The 19,363-nt window shown below is 41.4% G+C and overlaps 2 protein-coding genes and 2 long non-coding RNA genes across 12 annotated transcripts in view; 3 read left to right on the top strand and 1 right to left on the bottom strand.

Moving 5' to 3' along the window:
• Positions 1–6,247, top strand: part of CABIN1 (calcineurin binding protein 1) — a 109,815-nt gene extending 103,568 nt beyond the window's left edge. For all 6 annotated transcript variants that reach the window (XM_027892032.1, XM_027892036.1, XM_027892034.1 and 3 more), the window contains 3 exons: positions 2,196–2,360; positions 4,145–4,371; positions 4,850–6,247. In XM_027892032.1, the coding sequence (XP_027747833.1) occupies positions 2,196–2,360; positions 4,145–4,371; positions 4,850–4,993 (536 nt within the window). In that variant the 3' untranslated portion in view covers positions 4,994–6,247. The remainder of the gene's footprint in view (positions 1–2,195; positions 2,361–4,144; positions 4,372–4,849) is intronic.
• LOC114061505 overlaps positions 3,108–19,363 on the bottom strand; it is a 22,368-nt gene continuing 6,112 nt past the window's right edge. Inside the window, exons 2-3 of one of the 2 annotated variants that reach the window (XR_003572139.1) lie at positions 11,770–11,865; positions 3,108–3,247 (exon numbers count right to left, since the gene is read on the bottom strand). This is a non-coding gene — a long non-coding RNA (uncharacterized LOC114061505). Of the gene's footprint in view, positions 3,248–10,358; positions 10,832–11,769; positions 11,866–19,363 lie in introns of those variants that run through there. The other variant, XR_003572138.1, reaches the window with a different exon arrangement.
• Positions 7,402–14,552, top strand: LOC114061507. 2 transcript variants are annotated; one of them, XR_003572141.1, is made up of 4 exons: positions 7,402–7,735; positions 8,950–9,051; positions 13,615–13,849; positions 14,438–14,552. It is a non-coding gene; the product is annotated as an uncharacterized LOC114061507 (long non-coding RNA). The 2 variants fall into 2 exon arrangements; XR_003572140.1 differs by lacking the exon at positions 7,402–7,735 and having other exon boundaries at positions 8,447–9,051.
• Positions 15,132–19,363, top strand: part of LOC114061503 (T-box-containing protein TBX6L) — a 37,352-nt gene continuing 33,120 nt past the window's right edge. For both annotated transcript variants that reach the window (XR_003572137.1, XM_027892038.1), the window contains exon 1: positions 15,132–15,286. The gene's annotated coding sequence lies outside the window, so the exon portion shown is untranslated. The remainder of the gene's footprint in view (positions 15,287–19,363) is intronic.

Here is a 19,363-nt window from a genome sequence, read left to right as displayed (position 1 = left end):
CTAAGTTAATTGCTGGTTTATATCCTTGGTTATTAAGGGGATAAGAAAGATTCTGTTGGTACTTACCTGAGATACTTAAGGCTATGGTTCTGGAGTGTTGGAATAAGTTAAAAGGCAGTTGACTTCTTAGCTGTCTTGTAGAGCAATCTTCTGAAATCATCATTTACATCTTGCTTTTCTTCAAATGTTGGTGTAGTGTTTCTTCCTATCTTTTGATGGAGTGTCTTGAAGCCATTTCAGTGTGGGAGTCTTCTGGGTTTGAGTGCAGCCTGTCAGGCTCTGGCAGTGTGATGGGATATGTGTGTATTGGCTCCAGGCCACGGTAGGGCTGATCCTCCTTCCTGCAGGCTCTGGTGCTTTGTCAGTGTGGTTAAATGGTTTCTGTGTCTGGTGTAAAGGGCAGGCAACACCCAGAGTGATCCTTCACTGTCCTCTGCTGCTTCAGCAGGGAAACAATGAATTAGGATTTTCCTAGTTGAGATCCCAGTAGCTGAGCACTTCCTTCTGTGTTTGGAAGCTGAGCTGGTCTATTAATACATGTACAGATGCAACTATTATTTTCCTACTTGCAATGCTATATTTTGAAGTATCCAGAGAGAAATGTGCAAGAGAGTGCTGAGAATTCTTCTGCATTAGACCTTTCCATTTTGTGCTTGATAGTGAGTGGAACATCACAGAACAGAAGCTGCCTATGATTTGTGCTGTAGTGGGTGACCTTTCCTTTTCGGGAACTATTGGAGAATTTTCTACAAGCAATCTCATTTATCCTAAAGCTTATATGGGCTTTCAGCTACAAGCTTAGATGATGGGTTCTTTTCTTTACCAGTGAAAATTAGTGGATGAAAGAACTTACAGACTGCTTTGGTAAGCTTTTATTTCATACAAGTTATTCAAAAAGCATAGAAAGTCTAATTCTTTTTAAAAGTTGCATCTTTTAAACTGCATTGATCTGATGTTAAGCTGTTCTGTTGTCTTAAGCAGTTTCTGCAAGGGGAACTCTCATACAAGAGAATATTACCATGGTAAATTCCAAGTTCTTATCTATATTGGTAAAGATGGAGAAGTGTTTTCAACACTTGAGTGGGTGGGAGCATTTTTCCGATGAGGAAAAATTAAAATATGTGTTCCTTTTTAAGACGTTGCACTGTCAAAATCCTAAATTACTTTAGAGCATGGACATACAAAGAATTTCAGAGCAAGTGAGACCGTGAATATCCATTGCATCTGCTGGCCTGTGATAGCTGCCTGTGCACACCTTAGCCTGTGCAAATTTAAGGTGATTCAAATTAGACTAGACAGCCTGTTGTTTTTGAAGGATGTCTTCATTTTTAAGAGAGAAAAAAAGCTTGTTTGTGTGGCCATAGCCTTGAAAGGCTTGCTGCTGTTTGTCTGCCCTTTCCAGAAAGGGCACCAGTAGCTCTTGGTAGCTCAGTGAAAATTGCTCCCGTTATGTACAATCTGCAGCTCAGTGTGCAAGAAAGGTGGTTTAACTCTGCGTTAATTTAAAAGCAGAGGCAGCTGGTACATAATAACGAGATTGTACACACACACACATGGATTCAGATCACAAACATCCCAAGTTCTAGAATAGCAGAAGGTGGGAATTTTAGGATAATGTATTTATGGAGGTACAGTGGACATATCAGTGAAATGTGGGCATTCGGTAAAACTTGGTATTTGTTTTGTGAAAAATGGCTTTGGCCCTGTTATTCCATGTTCACAGTAATAATTCTTACTTAGCAGTGAGCTAAGTAAGTGTAGGATGTACCTGTGGTTGTAGATCAGAGGGGGACCCATTGATCACAGCTGGCTCATCGTTAAGGGTGATGGATTTTGCTCTGCCCAGGTGGCAGGTGTTCCAACCCTCACATCTCCAAAGGAAATGCTCAGTTGCACGTGTTTTTGCAGATGTGCAGAGATAACAAAATGTTATAGACAAAGCATTTTTTCTTTTGCTTTTTAAATGACATTTACTTTTTTTCCAAGAGTTTGAATTGATGGCACCAAGTATGAAAACGTTGGTATTGCCATCTGAGCCTGCCAGTGTTTAATTTCACTCAGTCATGTTATGAAAAGCAGAGCAGGGGTTAAAAAAAAAAAAAATTTCTACCAATTGGTTAGACAGCAAAAGGATTGAGGCTTAGGAGAGAGATCAGGATGTCTCTTAATCTGTGAATTATATTTCATTACTAAAGAGGAAGAAGAGCTTGAAGTGCCTTTGGAGGGGCTTGGATTTCAGCAGCAGGAGTCACGGCTTTGTCAGCAGATGAAAATGGCTACTGTCGCACCATCGCCAGAGCCTGTTTGCTGGCAAGTGGAGTCCGTGACCAGCACAAATTCAGGACATGTTTGTACCCCAGGTATGAGCTTCCTGTGCTTCAGGGAATTCTGAAATGGGGTGGTGAGCTGTGGATCAGTCCGTAGGCATTGATCTATTGGATAGTTGGAATTGATATTTCCCAGTTTCTCTGCTTGCCTTCCAGTCAAGTATTCCAGAGTTTAGAGGCATTCCTGGCCATGTCCCAGCTTCCTGGGCAAGTGCCTTGTCACCCCTTAATGGTAATGCTCTTTGGTGCATGTCTTGCGTGCTAAACATTACCATGGCAGCAAAGCCAAGTAAAAAACCCTCCCAGTACCAGGCTATCATCAAGCAGTGTGGTTTGTGCATCCTTTAAAGTAGAAGTTTTCTTTTAATTGAAATCCTACATGGGGCAGTATGATAACACTTTAGATTACAGTATTGGAATATTTAGCAGAAGGAAATGATTTTTCACAAACCCTGACTCAATCTGAGTAATTGTAAAAACCAGCATTATAGCAGTTGATGTGCTCTATCCCTCCTCTGCCCTCTCCCAAGAGAAGTAGGAGTTGGTGTTTTAATTGAAAAAAATGTAAAACCTGGTATATCAGGCGAGCATAATCTAGATATTCATGTTTGGGCTATCTTGTTTTTCCTTATTTATGAGAGGCAGATTATCCTGTGTCTGATTACTGTCTGAAAGGATTGGCTGCCCATGGAGATGGGTCACTGACCTTGATGGAAAGCTGTGCCTCATCTGTTGTGGCAGCTCTTGCATTCCTGTGCTCTGTTGAAAACATACAATTCAATTTTACATCCCTTAGTACTTTGTTCTACTGCTGCTTGTTTCTCAGGATAGCGTTAGGAAACTGGCATTTTATTTTGCTGTGTGTAAATGGCCATGTCCATTCCAGAAATCTGCTAGAGATGGATTTGACAATACTGAACCTGAAAAAATGCGTGTGAGCATTTGTCATTGTTATCAGACTGAGAAAGGCTCCGGTGTTTTCATTTATGCAGCTTCTTAAAAAAAGAATTTTGACTCCACATGAAGTAGCATTATTAATAAGGAATATATTTTAACAAATTTTCAGTTTTTAACGTGAAAGTGTTGTCATCTCCTGGTTTCTGTTGTGTATGTATTACTTTGTAATGTGACAGTGCCTAGGGAGGGGCTGGATCCTCCTTATGAGATGTGCTTAACTAACCCTCTGAGCAAGTTGGGATTGTAAAGACCACAAGCTGAGACACTTGGGAATAATGTGGAAATGATGCTAACTAGTGTGGGAGACAGCAACATGAGCACACCACGGAGGGTTTTATGGCAGGATTTGAAGAGAGTAGTGAGGAAATTTTGACAAATGTTAGCATATATTCTTCTTAAATGGTTGAGGAGTTCCTCTCAAGAGGCAGTGCTGTGGTGGAGGAAATTAAGACTAAAAACTAAAGCTAAGGAGCTTTATTTGTTGCATTACAGAATGGAGGGAGAGAGAGAGGGAATGCAAAGATGAGATGATTGTATCTGAAACAAGTGGGAGGATGATGTTTGTAGTGGCCTTCTAACTAGGTGTGTAGGTGTGTCAGTGCTACACTACCAGTTGTCATGCTTGGTCAGATTGGGTTTCTGCTGTCCAGTAAGATATTTTTTAGTTATTACTGGTTTCCAGTTGTCATTATACAATCTTGAGGCAATTTCTTCTGGGTCTAAGCTTTGATTTTTGCAAGGCTTGAAAAAAGGCCTCTTGAGCCGCCCGTATGTCTAACAATGAACTCTTCCCTCTTCTTTGACACCTGAAATCCTAGATAACTTTCTAACGTGTTTTTTTCTTACTGTTTTCTGTTTAGCCTCCAGTTCCAAGCCTGAACTCAGCTCCAGTTCACAGACTTTGGGAAGTCAGCAGAACAAGACAGATGGCACCCGAGTAAAAACTCGCGTTCTGCCCAACATGCCAAAGCTTTTCATACCTTCATCTGTCACCAAATTTCCACCTGAGATCACTGTCACTCCACCCACTCCCACCCTCCTTTCTCCAAAGGGCAGCATTTCAGAAGAGACCAAGCAAAAATTAAAGGTAATAAAAGGGAAACAGTAATTTTTTAGATTATTGTTTTTATCTTAATTCTCCCCTCAATAAAATACTTGTATGAAAGAAGCAACAGTTCATAACCAGAGGCAGTATAAGCAGTGGAAGAAGGTGGTACCTGTTAGCAGCAGGAGCCAGTTTTTTAAGGACTGGTGCAATATTGACCATGGGTGTAATCAGAGCTATTCTAGTCCTTATCCCTTTTATGAAGGAATTGGAAAGAATTACAAAAATGGCTGAGTGAGCCAGAGCAATTCTTAGGTTAGTGGAAGCTACCAGAACATGAGCTGTGGGGAAGCCCTCTGGTAGATGTCATAGTGTTTCAGATTAGGATATCATATCTTTTATAAAAGTAAGAGAACCACTGAATGTGAAGGAATAACAACCAGTGAGCTTTTATCCCTGTGATCATGGGTTTATCCTAACTATTTAGCAATATATTCTCTCTCTCTCTTTTTGGGATCAGTCTGCTATTTTGTCTGCTCAGTCTGCAGCGAATGTAAAGAAGGAGAGCCTTTGTCAGCCAGCTTTGGAAATCTTAGAGACCTCAAGCCAGGAATCCTCACTGGAAAGTGATACTGATGAAGATGATGACTACATGGACATATGAATGAATTCTGGCCATCATCAACACCAACCATATAACCATCTTCTTGTTGCCAGCATCTCTGGGAGTTGAAACATCTTCATTGGCATTACTCTCCATTTAATTGGCATCATTGTGTTCTTCACTTTCATTACCTTTGTTATCACCACAGCCACTTGTATTGCCTTCAGAATCTTCTCCCCATCATGGTGCTTGATGGAAAGACTGATTGTTTACCAGGAAGTTAATTAACTTGGATCACGCTGTCACCGTTAACTTCAGTAAACACAAGGATGTTTTGTACTGCAATTCATATCTCTCTGCTGTTCCTGCTTCTTCAAACCAGAGCTTTGGGAGTCACTCAGTAGCTCTTTTCTGTAACATTTTCTTCCTTTTACTTGTCTTGCATTTTTCCCTCTAGCTGTTTCTCCCAATAATTCAGCAACCTGATGTCTGTCTAACCATGCCATGACTAGTCCAACAGCTCCTTTTAAGGTGAATGGAGTAGGAAAAATTTGCTAAGCTGGTAGAGATTTTAGTTGCATCAAGAAAGTCTGTGGCTTTGTCATAGGGCAAGGAGGGTGAGCTGAGAGTCTGTCAGCTCCTTCACGCTGCTGGGTGCTTTGTTGGAATTTGACTCAGTGACAATAGACAAAAGAACCAGCTTTTCCAGGCAGACAGAGAGAGCTTGGTCTCCTGTTTGTGCTCATTTCGCACCAATGTATGAGGTCCAGCAAAAATTATCTACCTGAATGTTGGCTTAAAGAACTGATCTTTCCGGAATTGTCTTACAGTCCTTTCTCTTCTAATGCCTTGGACAAGCATTTTGAATTGGGGGCTAGATGATATTTTTATGGTGGTATTGAAAAAAAACTTGAAAGATTTCAGTACCATTTCAGTAATGTCTGTTTTTTACAGAATGACACGAAAAGGTGTTTTTTATCTATCTGCAGAGGGACTGCTCACAGTTATTTATATGAGAAAATAATGGTAACAAAGATCCTCTTTTTTTTTTTTTCTACTGAATGTTAACTTTGTAAAATAATGAATGCAAACCATGCAAAAAAAAAAAAAGTCACACACTATATATACACACGCGTGCGCCCACACACATATATATATGTGTATGTACATATATATATATGTATGTATATGAAACCAGAAATGCATACAGCTTGCAATGTCGGATTTCTTTGTGATGGGGGGGTTGGTTTTCTGTAAAATGCAGAGCTTTGTATAAACTTTGGGGGTTTTTTTTCTAATAAAGTTGAAATGTACTGTTGTCTCTGTTTGTTTGAGAGGGCACAAGGTACCGTGGTTCTGGAAAGAGGACTACTCCTCTTTCCTTTTATTTCTTGGATAAGAAATAAAAGGGGCTGGGGGAACGTGATGGGAACCCCTTTATTTTCTGAAGACTGCCAGAGTTCTTGGGGTGGGTTTGGTCTGTTGGACCCAGGGCCCAGGTCAGCAATTGTTGCCCAGATTCCTGCAATGGGTTCACTTCCCTGTCAAGACATGATGGGAATTCTTTTTCACCCATCCTGGTGTTTTTGATGCTGATGAACAACACAAGAGGGAAGGCATCACATGGGGAGCGGGATCACATAGAATATTTGGCTGTACAAACCAGCACTTAATGCACTGTTACAATAATTAATCTGCTTGACTGTAAGAATGGCAAATGGACTGTGGAGAAAAAGGAGCAGCATCAATCTTTGCAAGTTTATTCTGGGGTTTTTGTTTTAAACAAAATGTAGTTTATAAGCAAATGAACACGTTCATTTTGGATGTGTAGCAACTGTTTGTGTAACTTGTTCTCCTACTACAAGTAATAGGTGGGGTGAATGTAGCTGATGTGGAAAAGGGGAGGCAGCTGAATGGTAAAAGCAAATGGGTATTTTCAGTAGTAGTATGTTTTCAGTGTTTTCTCCTTAATTTGCACTGTATAGAATACTGTGTAGTCATTGTTAAAAGGCTGAGGGAGCTTTAGATAATCAAGTATGATCTTCAGGTTTTTTAGAAGAAAGCACAGAAAAACATAAATCAGCCTTTTAAGAGAAATGGAAACCAACTGTGAGGATGTAGTTCTGAATAGGGTTTTTTCAAATAGAACAGACTACACAGACTTTTTGGCTAATGTGTATTCTTAAATGTATTGATGACTTAAAGATCACATTTAAATTCTTAGGTCCAGACTTTAGCATGGTTTAATGTATAAAACATTTCATTTTCTTAATTGAATCGATCACTGAAATTGGTGCTTTTTGCCTTTTTTTTTTTTTTTTTTCCTCCAGAGCTTCCTAAAATGCCTGGTCTTGAGGTTTCTTTTGACTTCTAGTCCTGCTTTTTGAGAAGGATTTAAATTTTTGCTGTTTAAAGAAAGCTAGAACAGTAAGTGTAATTGTTCCTGTCAGCAAAGAGAGCTGAATTTGCTGATCTCCCCTAAACTCATTTTGATGTTCAAACTCTGCAACTGTGCAACTTGTTTTGTCCTGTATTCAACTCTCTTACCTGCTTTTTTCTTTTTTTTTTTTAATCTATTATTTTTTATTCCTGTGATGCTCTTGAGCAGCTCAAGGACTTTTTCTCAAGCTCAAGAAGTTACTGAGAGACTGAACTTCACAGGCCACCTCCTTCCAGTCCTGCCCTTCTACTACTGACTAAATAGTATGTTGCTCAGCTGTGGGCCTTCTTCATCAATGGGTGTAACTGCTGATGTGCACTGCAGGAGCTCTTCTTCTTGTCTGTGTGTGAAATCATCTCTCTGTAAGTACAGTTTGTGTAGTTCGTCAGTTCAAGGAACCGTATTCTGGAACGAAGATGCCGAGATCACTGGAAGCCTGGAGACACGAGGTTTGTTTAAAGCACCATCCCTAAAGGTACTCGGAGCAAGAATTTCAAACCCTTACAAACAGAAATATTCACTTTAGGTGGTATCTTCTGAAGCTTGGCCGTAGAATCTTGTGGAATTTTCAGGAAAAAAAGCATTATAGTAAAACTGCAGTTAGGGATTACTTGAAGTGTTCATCTCGTTTATTTCAGTCTAATCCTGGTGGTTATAGCTTGAAATCCAAGCCTAGACAAGATCCAGTTTACCAAATTGCATATCAAACGTAAACACTACATCTGTCTTGAGGATTTACTGGGTAACCATTGTTCCTGACATCACAGTGTTCCCAGGTGTCTCTGCTGTGCCAGACAAGTAAATGGCAGCTGCTGAAGTACATTGCTGTGGTATGTTTTTGGTTTGGTTTTTCCCTGTGAAGCCATAGGGACAGGAATGTCTGGTGTCTAAAGTAAACATAAAGGTGAGGTCTGTGACCAAGTGGGGTGAGGCTTTTAGTTCTTTCTTTTTTTTTTTTTTTCTTGTGACAGTAATTGATTGAAAACCAAATCTTTTTTGGCTACTGCAGAGCCACAGTGTTAAGACTTTCAGGCAAACAGCAAAACCATTTTTGTTCCAAGGCAAATGGAAAAAGAAATTATTTTGAATCAGATGTTGAGAGTAATTTGTGGAGAGTTAATATACTGTGCTGTTGCTGGGCATTGTTTTTGCACACAGTAAGCTGTCTTTCACTGTTAAGGTGAAAGTACTGTTAATGCACATAGTACTGGGGTTTGGCTGTTTAATGCAATTTCATTTCCTGGCACAGGGTTTATGTAATCTATGTATAGTTAAGACCATTGTGAATTTATCTGTCTGAGACAAGGAGGACTAGTGTTTTACTAAGAATTAATTTTGTTGGGCACAGCTGTCATTAGTGGCTTCTGCCCACTGTCTGACAAATGCTGTAGCATTTTCTTCAAAAGCTAATGTTTCCTTCCACAACCAAAATAGCAGATCAAGGAAGATACTGAGTATCTCCTTAATTGTATCATGTACTAGGGCTTGGCAGTTGTTGTCTCTTGGTTGTTGGGTTTTTTTCCCCTTAATTAGAGTGAGATTTCCTCATGAATAATGAAATTAATGTCTTTTGCAGCCAAAATAAACACCATATGGTCAGGGAGAAAGGGACCAGGAAAAGAGGAAGGCACGGCAGCTGAAGCTGATAGGAGACAAAATGGACTGAATGAGGGGCCAGGTGAGAGCAGACCAAGTCTTACCATCCAGGGTGGGATCACACCATTGTTAAATTCCATACCCTGCTTTTGCCAGTGGTGGTGATATTTCAGTGAAGGTGAAAAATCTGTGGTGTACTACCTGTGTGTACAGTGTTATACACCAAGCACAGTTTGTTTCTGCTCCTGCAGGTGCTTGTCATATTTTTAGGGGACTAGGTGGGCAGGGTAAATGAGTTGAGATGCACACAAAAAGAAAGCAGCAGACACACATTTTGTGATCTCTTTCTTAGTCACATAAAGCTGGGATGAAGAAGCTTTGCTTTTGCAGTTGAAGGTGATGGTAGGAAGTTCACTGTAGGCTGTATGTTAATTATTGTCTTTCCCTTCTAATTGATAACTGGGGATCCACTAACACTAAATTATGATGCTATTCAGGATTTAAGGAGTAACCTCAGGATACTGCACCACAGGCTGTACCCCAGCCTAGTTATGCCTTTGTGGGACTCTGTGCTGTCCTTGCAGGCCATGGTGGAACCAGAAGCATTGCAAACCAGCACCTGGGTTTATCGGCTTCTGGAGGATGACTGAAGTTCACTCAAATGACCCTTTCACATTAACACTTAGAGAATCCCAGGCAAATTTCACCTGAGAGTTAAAGACATGTCTCCTTGGATAGACATTTTTGTTCCTGCTGCTGTTTATTTAATGCAACTGTGAGCGTAACACCCCTCAACAAGCACTTGTTGGCCAACTCCAGAGCCCCTGTTCCAGTCTCCAAAGCTGCCCTTGAGCTCGCCCACCTCAGGGCAGCTTTGTTTGTGCACGGCATGTGCGCAAGGTCCTGCTGGCTGGGAGCGCATCTCTCTAGCCGAGTGCCCAGAGTTCATGCCGTGTCATTGGGAAGCTACACTGGCCGCTCCGGCAGCACTAGAGGGGGCCCTAGGACAGAGGAGGGAAGGGAGGGGAAAAAACCAAGGGGGAAACCAACCGCTCACCCTAAAATGGGCGACCAAGATCTATCCTGAAACTTCTGAAGGACTACATTGCACTGCTGGTTTGGACCTCGCTCAGTTCTTAGGGCTTTCTGATCCTGTACCGTATGTCCTTTGCATTATGTATAGTCTGATTCAAAGCAGAGGGAATGAGAATCCTCATGGGCTGTTTACAGGATTGTGTGTTCCTGGCCATGGCAACGAAAAACAAGAGCTCACTTTGTTACCATTAATATTGACACTTGGCAGGAAAACAGATCCACTCTATACTTGCTTTTCACACAAAATCTGTTTGCCCCATGACTTTGTTTTCCCTTTTTTTTTTTTTTTCCCTAATTTCTCTATAAGAAGTCCACTGGGTGTTTCCATTTTCTTAATGTGCAGCATATTATAGTGGGGAGAGGGAGCATCTCCTGACAGTTAGTCTTGTGTAAAAGGTTGAGCTTTGTCAGTGTAAATGCTGATTAATTCAATCCCAGTTCCTTGCAGTGGTGTGGGGTTTGTGCTGATGTAACTGAGCCCAGCAGTAGGTGATAAACACGCCACTTGTGGGTCTGTGAAGTGTTTTGAGATACTTCTTGAAAAGTAAAATTCTAATCAGGGATGAAAATGTTTATGAGACTGATGCAAGGAATATGAAGCTTTCAAGCTTGGATAAAATCTTGTAAGACAGTATCAGTTCTGTGAAGCAGCCTGGAGGTGAGATCAGGTCCTGGAGCCATCTGGCAGGCTTCCTGCTCGGGAGGGGGACAGTGAGATGGAGCTGAGGCCACGCAGGGACTGCAGGATCAGGAAAACCAAATCACTTCTACCAGGGGAAGAAGTAAAATCACACTCCTGCCTGCACGTAAGATTTATCTGCGCAATTAAATGATCGTGTCTATAGTTGGTACAAAAACATTCCATTATATAATCCCAGTGGGAGGAATACTTTGCAATGTCTCTCTAACTACATTGTCCTATTGAAGGAAACTTTCTATCTAAAGCCTATCTATGGTAAAAAGTAGTTTTCGCTCTCAGATTAGACAGGGGTATCCCTCTCTCAATTTTTATTTCTCAGCCTATTTTTTTTTTCTCCCATGTCTTTCAGAGACCCTGCAAACAACAGTGAATTCCAGTATAAATGGAAGATAAACAAAGTTCATATATGGTATAAGCATATGAGAACCACATTGGAATGGTATTCACTTAGTTTCAGTAGAGTGATATTATTATTGTAACTACAAGTGAAAGACCATGTAGCAGGGCAAAGGTATTTTAGACATAGTGCTTCTTGCATGAATTGTTACATATATCTACAGTTACCCTAAAGACCTGCCCACATATTCACATTCTTTTCCTTCTCTGAGGACAGATATGGAGGGCTGCTAGCAAGGAATAATATGCAACTGAGTTTTACTTGCAAATATGCATTACATGAACTATGATCTAATATAGCACTGAACACATACTGTTCAGTAATAATTAGTAAAGGATGTTGTATGAGCAGAAAAGCTTCATATACTTCAGAAGTGTTCTTTGATTCCTTGTAATTTAAGTCACACCAGAGATTTCATTTCCTTAAATTACACCCTAATGTGTATGAAGAGTCACATTTTCTCTTCTAAATGCGTGGATATATATATAAAATGTAACTCCTTCAGTAAGATTGCAGTGATAATTTTCTTCTCCTCTTAAAAGATGGCACTAGATGTATTCCCAGAGAATCGCTTAACTTGTTAATTGTGCCACCATACAAAACCTCACCATGCTATATGGACGTTGGGAAGCAATTCGAGTGTAGAAATTTATCACTTAGGAATGTCTGGACCGTGTATCAGATTTGCATTAGGTTTGAGTGGGCTAGGGAAAAAAAAAAAAAAAAGAATTAGAAGTTCAGAAATTCATAGTGGGAGTTCTGAGCTTACAGCATCAATTTACAATACCCTGAAGTGAGCGACGCAAGTTCAAATAGCTGCTGCCCTGGCTGTCCCAATAGACACCCTGCTGGAAATGCTTCCTATCCTTAATAAGTCAATGGGCTTTCCTGGGAGCAAAACAAAGAGTGTTGTTTCGCAGCAAGTGTCAGTGGCACAAGGGGATTTTTCAGTTTGGCTTTCTTGGAACATAATAACAGCTTGGGACTGCACATTGTAAAGCATTTCTGCAAAGGGAAATGCAGGGGGTTTGTGCTGGTAACCTGGGTCAGATGATCCCATTGCACTGCTACCTAAGGAAGCCTTTGAATTCTGCCAGTGCAGTCAGAACAAGCTGATGGCATCTAGGCAGTGCTGTCAGCTCATGTTTTAATTGTGGTAATACAGACGTGGGTCCATCTGTAGAAGCCAAACAAGCCGAGTGCATTTACTGGTGCACGCTTGGATGCACTGTGTTGCTTTTTACTCTCTCTAAAATCGACGTTCCTGTGAACTGGGCAAGGACTCTCCTACAGTGGTACATTCTACCAGGTCTGTCCTTTCCCTTGGAAGCTGTTAATATAGCTGGTTTTCTCAAGGTCAGAAGAAAAATGGGAAAGCAGTGCAGGTTTGCTAGAAAGCCTGCAGCCTCAGAGTCATTTTGGTTCCTTGATGTGTCCCACTGCCTCCCCCTCACCACAGAGCTATCCCTGTGCAGCTGGGATGGCAGGTGCCCACCCTGGCCTGGATGGGTGTATTGGCAGCTGTTGAGGGGCAGACACAAGGGCTTAACAACTGCACATAGCTCAGCTCCTGCTCTGGAGGTGTTACCCTCCAGACTGGGCAGTTCACTTGCAGATAACTGATAACTTGATCAAAATGTAAGAGAAAGAGTGAACAGTCTGTGCATAAAATGCACTCAAGCTGCATTTTATTTTTGGATAAGATGAGCTTGTTGCAATTTCAGTGAAACTCAGAAGTATTTGTATTGCTGTTACAGTGCCCAGGCTGAGTGTATGGTCATGATTCAGTGCTGACAACTCGGGCACAGAGACAGCAGTGGGGCAACTGTCTGTTATCAGATAACTATCAACACATGGAAAAGGAGCTGTAAAGAGTATGTAAATATGGAAATGTTATTTCCAAGTGCAGAGAGTCTGCTGGGGAAGAGAGAGAGAGAGGAGGAGGACAATGTTCCTTCTGAAACATTGCCTTATTCAACAAGGTACCTAAATGTAAGTAACTACTATTGATTTCAGCAAAGATAGCAAAGGGCAGCATCACCTTACATTTCACCAAAGGCTCACATTGTGTACAGTTTCTTCAACCACCTAAAGTATTTCTACAACTAAAATTTCCATCAAAAATAAATGCTTTAAAATAAATAGATTTAAATTCCCTAGTATGTGCAGACTCCAGAGTTCATTGCTAACCACTGAAAAATGCAAAAGGCCAAAGAAAGGTGGAAATGTTTCTACTGGTAGAGAAAAATCAGCCCTAATTACTTCTCTCTGAAATTATGGTGGCTATGGCATGTAGATGAACTTTGGAGAGCAACTAGTGTAATCCCCTAAGTTCCAGAAAGGGAGGTCATAAAATTAAATTCTGTTTGGTGATACCTGTCTGCACATGATCCCAGAGGTAATGTTTGTTAGGAATATCATTTTCTTTAACAGCTTTTCTCCCCCATCCTCAGGGTCTCATACTGTTCCAGCAAGGAAATCCTGGTGGCTTTTGGAACAGTAGCAGCAGAACTGGTGATACATTCTGAATAAGGTGAACTAGAAGCTGCTCTATCTTTGTGGGTTCTGGATCTGAATTTTGTCAATATTCACTTTCTGCACCCATTTCATAATAATGCAATGGATTTATTCATTAAATCATAGGTGTCAAAAGAACTGAATTGTGTATCAGAGCTTTCCCATTCGCTGGTGAGTTTTGCAATTTATCTTCCATTTTCTGTCTCCATAAAATAGAAACTACTTGTCCAAAACTGTCCCCCCCTCCCTAAATTGCCACTGAATTTGCAGCTAGGACATTTCTATATGTCTTTAAATGTTTATAATTTTATCTTCTAGCCAATTTTTTGTAAAACTGTGGCTTTATTTATCTTGAGTGAATGACTATTAATATCTGCTAGAAACCATTCCCACTGTTAAATTAAATGAGAGCAATACAGAAATTATCTGAGTTTTTGTCATGGTGAATAACTCCAAATAACTCAGAGCTTCCCATGAGTTCTGGAGAGGACTAAAAAGTGTCTGCTCATGTAAGTTGTCATGGGTTTGCAAACCCATGACAGAAGTGTAGAAAACACTCAGTTTTTTTGAGACTCCTTAAGTCTGAATGCTGAGAAACTGGGATAATTCAGTGCAGCAAAAACCCAAGTCTCTGTTCTAATCAAGCCTTACTTGGATTTTTCAGTTTTTCTCATTCCCCAGTTGAAATTTCCTGTGTCTTGTAACCGTTTAGCAATATGTTACTAACCATCCATTATGTCCTGCTTTATTCTCTTTTAGATGAAAGAGCCATGAAAAAAAAGAATTCACCAGCCCCTGTGACTGAATTTGAGCGATAATGTCAATGGAATTAACACATTGCCATTGTTGAATGGTCTCCTGTGGCTATATAAACATCAAGGTAACACATTTCCAAAGCAGAAGACATTACTGCTGTGATACTGTTGTTGTGAGAATATTTCCTCACTGCCAAAACACTGATGTAGATTTAGCGTTTTGCCTGCTGGAGAATGATGTGAGGAGAGAAGGGGGGGAAGGGTTGATTTTGCTGCTTTTATTTTTACTGAATTCTGGCTCATTTGCTGAAGAAAATCTGTTAAATTGTTTGGTTAAACATGGAATGAGAGCATAAATACGTTGAAGTTTATTTAAGACAACCTCTGATTGGTAAATGCGTTTAAATGATGCCACTTTTAAGGGCCTAATTCTATTTCTAAAGAGAACCTTTTGGAAAAGCTGTGGCAGAACTGCCTTCAGGAAAACCAGGATTTTTCAGCCTGGGGAGAGTTTGCTCAAGAATAGGTGTCTCCTGCACTGTCTTCATCCATTAACATAATTTTCATCTCTGCAAACAGAAACAGACCGAGGCTTAAGTACCTTTGGTACATTGCTGAGTAAAATTTTAGTAAGGTGAAAGTTTCAGTTTTAACTTTGAGGGTGGCAAGGCTAGTTGGAAAACTTTTTAATGGTGATGATCCCACTGCAGATTCGTTGTCACTGTCTCGCCTAATGCAAGAGAGAAACAACTGATGTGGACGTGGCACAGGAGGGGTCTGGAATTCCTTGGGTCACAGAACCATGGAGAGTGGCTGCACTGCAGAAGCCAGAGCTGGTCAGTGGGACATGCAGGTAACAGTAATGATTTCCTGTATTATGACTTTCCTGATCCTGGTGCAAATGGAAGAAGAATCTGTATTTCTGCAAGAATATTTTCATTTCTCTTCAGGCAAGAAAACATTCAGGCAGTAAGTGCTAAACCTGATAAACGCTGTTCCTAAATAACCCTTGCTATGTGAATTTTACTTCTCTGCAAGGTTAAAGCCATTTTTAAACAACAAGTTGGTAGGTTTGCTGCGTTTCTACTGACCAGAGACCAGAACCCAGGTATCAAAGGGTGGGAAGTCAATCTCAAGATTGACCTTACTGGGCAAAGATGGGCCCCCCCCTCCAGAATCCATGAGACAGACCCACTGCCTGGCCAGAGCTGAATCAGTTCTGGTAAAAAGGACTTCAGTTTGCAATCTGGCACTTCTGTGAATGTTTGGGCTGAAACAGAAAAGAGGGAGGTATTGTCCATCCCAGTTTGTTGCAAGAACAGCCCTGAGTTGGATTCCTTAAAGGAAGGGACTCCTCAGCACAAGGAACGTTCTGTTTCTGGGCTGCACTTGGTTATCAAGGGATAGAAAAGAAAGTTGTGAAGGAAAGAGGGAAGAGCTGCCCTTGGCAGGAGTTTGTTAGGACACAGAAAATGACTTGGTGAATGATGAACACTGTGCAGGAGTTCAGGGAATGAAGTGGACGTGGCTGTGTGACCTGATGTCCTTTTCTCTCCCTTAAGGGCTGTTTGAAGCTCTCTGAAAGCAGAGAGGAGAGTAGCTAGTAAACTTTGTGCTTCAGAATTGCACAGAAAATGCTTCTTTGATCCATGGATCAGTCTTTTGTCAGCTCTGATACAATGGCTGATGGCTTTAGTGTATCTGCACTGTCACCCAAAGGCACTTGTTGGGAAATGTAACTCAGTGGCTCAATAACTTCTCCCCTTTCTCTTCACTCTGACCTGAGCATAGGAGTGGGGAAGAGGAGCACTTTTCCAAGCTCAGCAACATTTAGATTGCAGTCCCACTTCCCTTGGGAGTCAATAGCTGGTCTTTTGTGAATGTCTGGAAACATAGGATTTTATTTTTGTAAATCCTCAGCTGGGTACAGGAGCTGATGGCAGGACCCCTGAGCCCAGCAAGAGGATACCAATGGCAGAAGAATCCACAGGCTGTTACTTTTCTTTTTTTTTTTTTTCATTCACTGTGTCTTCCCTTTTCTTTTTTTCCCCCTTCTTTCTTTCTGCTTTCATTTTCCCATACATTTTTCCCCCACTTACCCACCTTTTTCCTTCTGTACTTCTTCCCGAGGGTTCTTCCAGAACACCTGCCCTCAGATGGCTCACAGCACCAGTGCCAAAACAGGCACCAGCCTAATGGCAGCTGCAGCTGCAAATAACACCAGGGACAATGCCAGGGAGGAGAAAGTGGTGCATTATCTGAGTCAATTATTATGGCCCTGATTTCATCACCTTGGGCTTCAGTCATGCAGTTGTGTGTATACCCTGAGACCTAAACATTCAGCAACAAATCTCATGGGGAAAATTCAGCATGATTCCCATGATTTATTTCCTGTTATTTCATATCAGGTCTCCATTGCCAAGATTCTGAACAAAAGGCAGGCCTGGCCACTGCTCAGGATTGTCCTTGAGGTTCAAACTTGAGTCTGAAAGATTCTTTCTTTTTGCATTTGCATTCTGTATTTCACTTGGTTTAAGCTCTCTTTCCCTTCTGGGATGATCCAGATTCCTCAGATACCTCACCCAGATTCTCCAGCTCTTAGGAGTCAATGGAAGAGAGGAACAGTCTCCTTCAAGATACCCGAGGTCACCAGTAAAGCTCTGAAGCAGTGTGATCAAATAAGAGAAGCCCGGACATTTCCCCCTTCTGGAATCTGTGTCAGATGTGTAGTGCTGTAACCCACAGTGTGCCAGTGAGCCTGGGTTACATCCCAGTGGGAAGCAGTCTGTTCATATGCCAGTGGAACATCCATCTGTTCTTCCCTGTGGCCCCAGAATTCCTTTAGTACTCACTGAGGTATCACAGGAATAAGAGGTGAGAAGGTGCCTCAAAGCCTTCTTTGCTGCTGCTGCTGCTGAGGCAGGACTGTTCTCTGCAATACCAGTGGTTTGTGCAAAAGGCAGTTAAAAGCCCAGCACAGTAAGGACTTTGTTCCTCTGTGAACAGGCTGCCCTTGCAACAGGGAATGTTTTTTTCCTGGATACTCAAATTGCTTCTCTCTCATTTTCATCCCAACTAATGAAGATAATTATATCCCTTTGTAGCACATTAATTCCTCTGTCATCTGTATGTTTACACCCTGCAGACATGTTCATTTCTTCTTTGTGTATAGGGCTGTCAATCAGTGAAGATTTACTTAACCAGCTCCTCTAATCTTTTCTGGTGTTCAGCTCATCCAGTCTCCCTCCAGTTCCCCAGTAGCTTTGATAATGAGGTGATAAGAATTACTTGTGGTTTTACCAGTTTGTTTTACATCAGGCTCTCAGAAAGAAGCCCTGCCACTTTCCTGCTCAACTGTATGCTATTTTCACGTGTGCATCCTGTGGTTATGTTTGTGGTTATATTTCCAACAGGGAAGTGAAAGCATCTCACTGCGAAAAAGCCTATGAACTGTCTCTGTATTGGAGCCTCATTAACGTTACCATATTTTTAGAGGTGGACATGGCTGAACATCACTGTCTTCCAAACAAAAGTTAAAGTGATACTAAGGTTCTCTAAAGGGAAAATCTGGGATCAGGGGTGAGGAACTCCAGAAGTCAACAATTCCTCCCTTGAACAGCTGCTTCACAGTCTGATGCAAAGGGAGGAGAAGGAGTATTTCCATCTTGGAGAAGAAATACGCCACAAAGAAAGTCAGAAAGACATAATGGGGAACGAAGGATGGACTCTAGGTTTATGATAATTTACACCAGCCCTTGGTAGGCTTGGTAACTTGTCCAGTCTGTGCTGTAGAACACAAACTGTAAATCTGAGGCTCCCTCTGCACTGTAAGCTGTTGTTTGGAAATGAAGCTCCGTGGCAGTGAGTCCAAACCTCCCTCTCAGGCAGGCTGAACTCCCTAATCTGACCCCAGCAGGGAGCTCCCTGCAGAAGCCTAAACCAGTAACTGCAGTATTAGAGGGTGGCAAAACCAGTGACCTCATTATTGATAACCATCTAATCTGTGCTCACAGCAATGCTTGCTCTCAAACGTGACTTTGATTTCCTCCTGCACACTCCCCAGCACTCTTCTTAGCAGAATTTAAGTATTTCTGATGAAGCTACATTGTATTGTTTGTATCTGCATGTGGTTGGCAGGCATAGGTTAGGCTGTGTAATAGCAGTGATTTAAAAACAGTTTTGCCTCTCAAAAGCAGAGTTTAGGTTCTTAAGATACACCTATTATGTGTATTAGTGTTTGCAAGGTTAGAGAGGAGAAGAAATCTAAGTCATTTATGCCCAAGTAGCTAAAATCCAGTATTTTCAGTACGATGCAGTCATTGCACACCTCTGTTTTCGTTCCAAGTGAAAGTTGCCTGTACGTTCAGAGAGGACAAAGCCATGTGTCATCCCTTGGTTTCTCAGGGAATTACAACCAATATATTTAAAACATTCAGGTGTCTGATGTTCTTAACAACTTAGAAGCATTTGTTCGCTATAGTAGGGCTAATTTTTAATTTATTTTTCTAAGCACATCTATCCAAAATGATGCTAGGCTTTTATATTCACAGCGGGGAGCATTGTGAGGTTTAAATATCCCTTTAATCACTAAGGATGTAATAAAAACAAGAAGAGTTCTTTGAGCTGCAGAGTGTCACCCAGGGAAAAATCTACTCTGGAGCTTACAAATGTGAGCTGAAGAGACAAACTGGGCAATAAAATCCACAACTACGGACCAAACCGGCTAAAAGTTGGTCTGTAGCTGCCCATCAGGAGCTGAGACTCGGAGGGGGGAAAAGGCCATTCAGCACCTCTAGAGCCATAAGAGCCAGGTCATAAACGTTTCACAATCTGCTGGGGAGGGGGAGGGAGCCGTGGGGCCGTGATCTGCCTGGAGTCTGTACCCACGACTGCAACAAAGAATGAGTATAGAAATTTGACTGTATGGGAA

This window comes from Empidonax traillii, unplaced genomic scaffold (genome assembly GCF_003031625.1).
Source record: "Empidonax traillii isolate 1590-97213 ecotype Southwest subspecies unplaced genomic scaffold, ASM303162v1 scaffold338:size1951571, whole genome shotgun sequence".
NCBI lineage: Eukaryota > Metazoa > Chordata > Aves > Passeriformes > Tyrannidae > Empidonax > Empidonax traillii.
The sequence above is the reverse complement of the archived record's forward strand: the minus strand, read 5'-3'. Positions and strand labels throughout refer to the sequence as shown.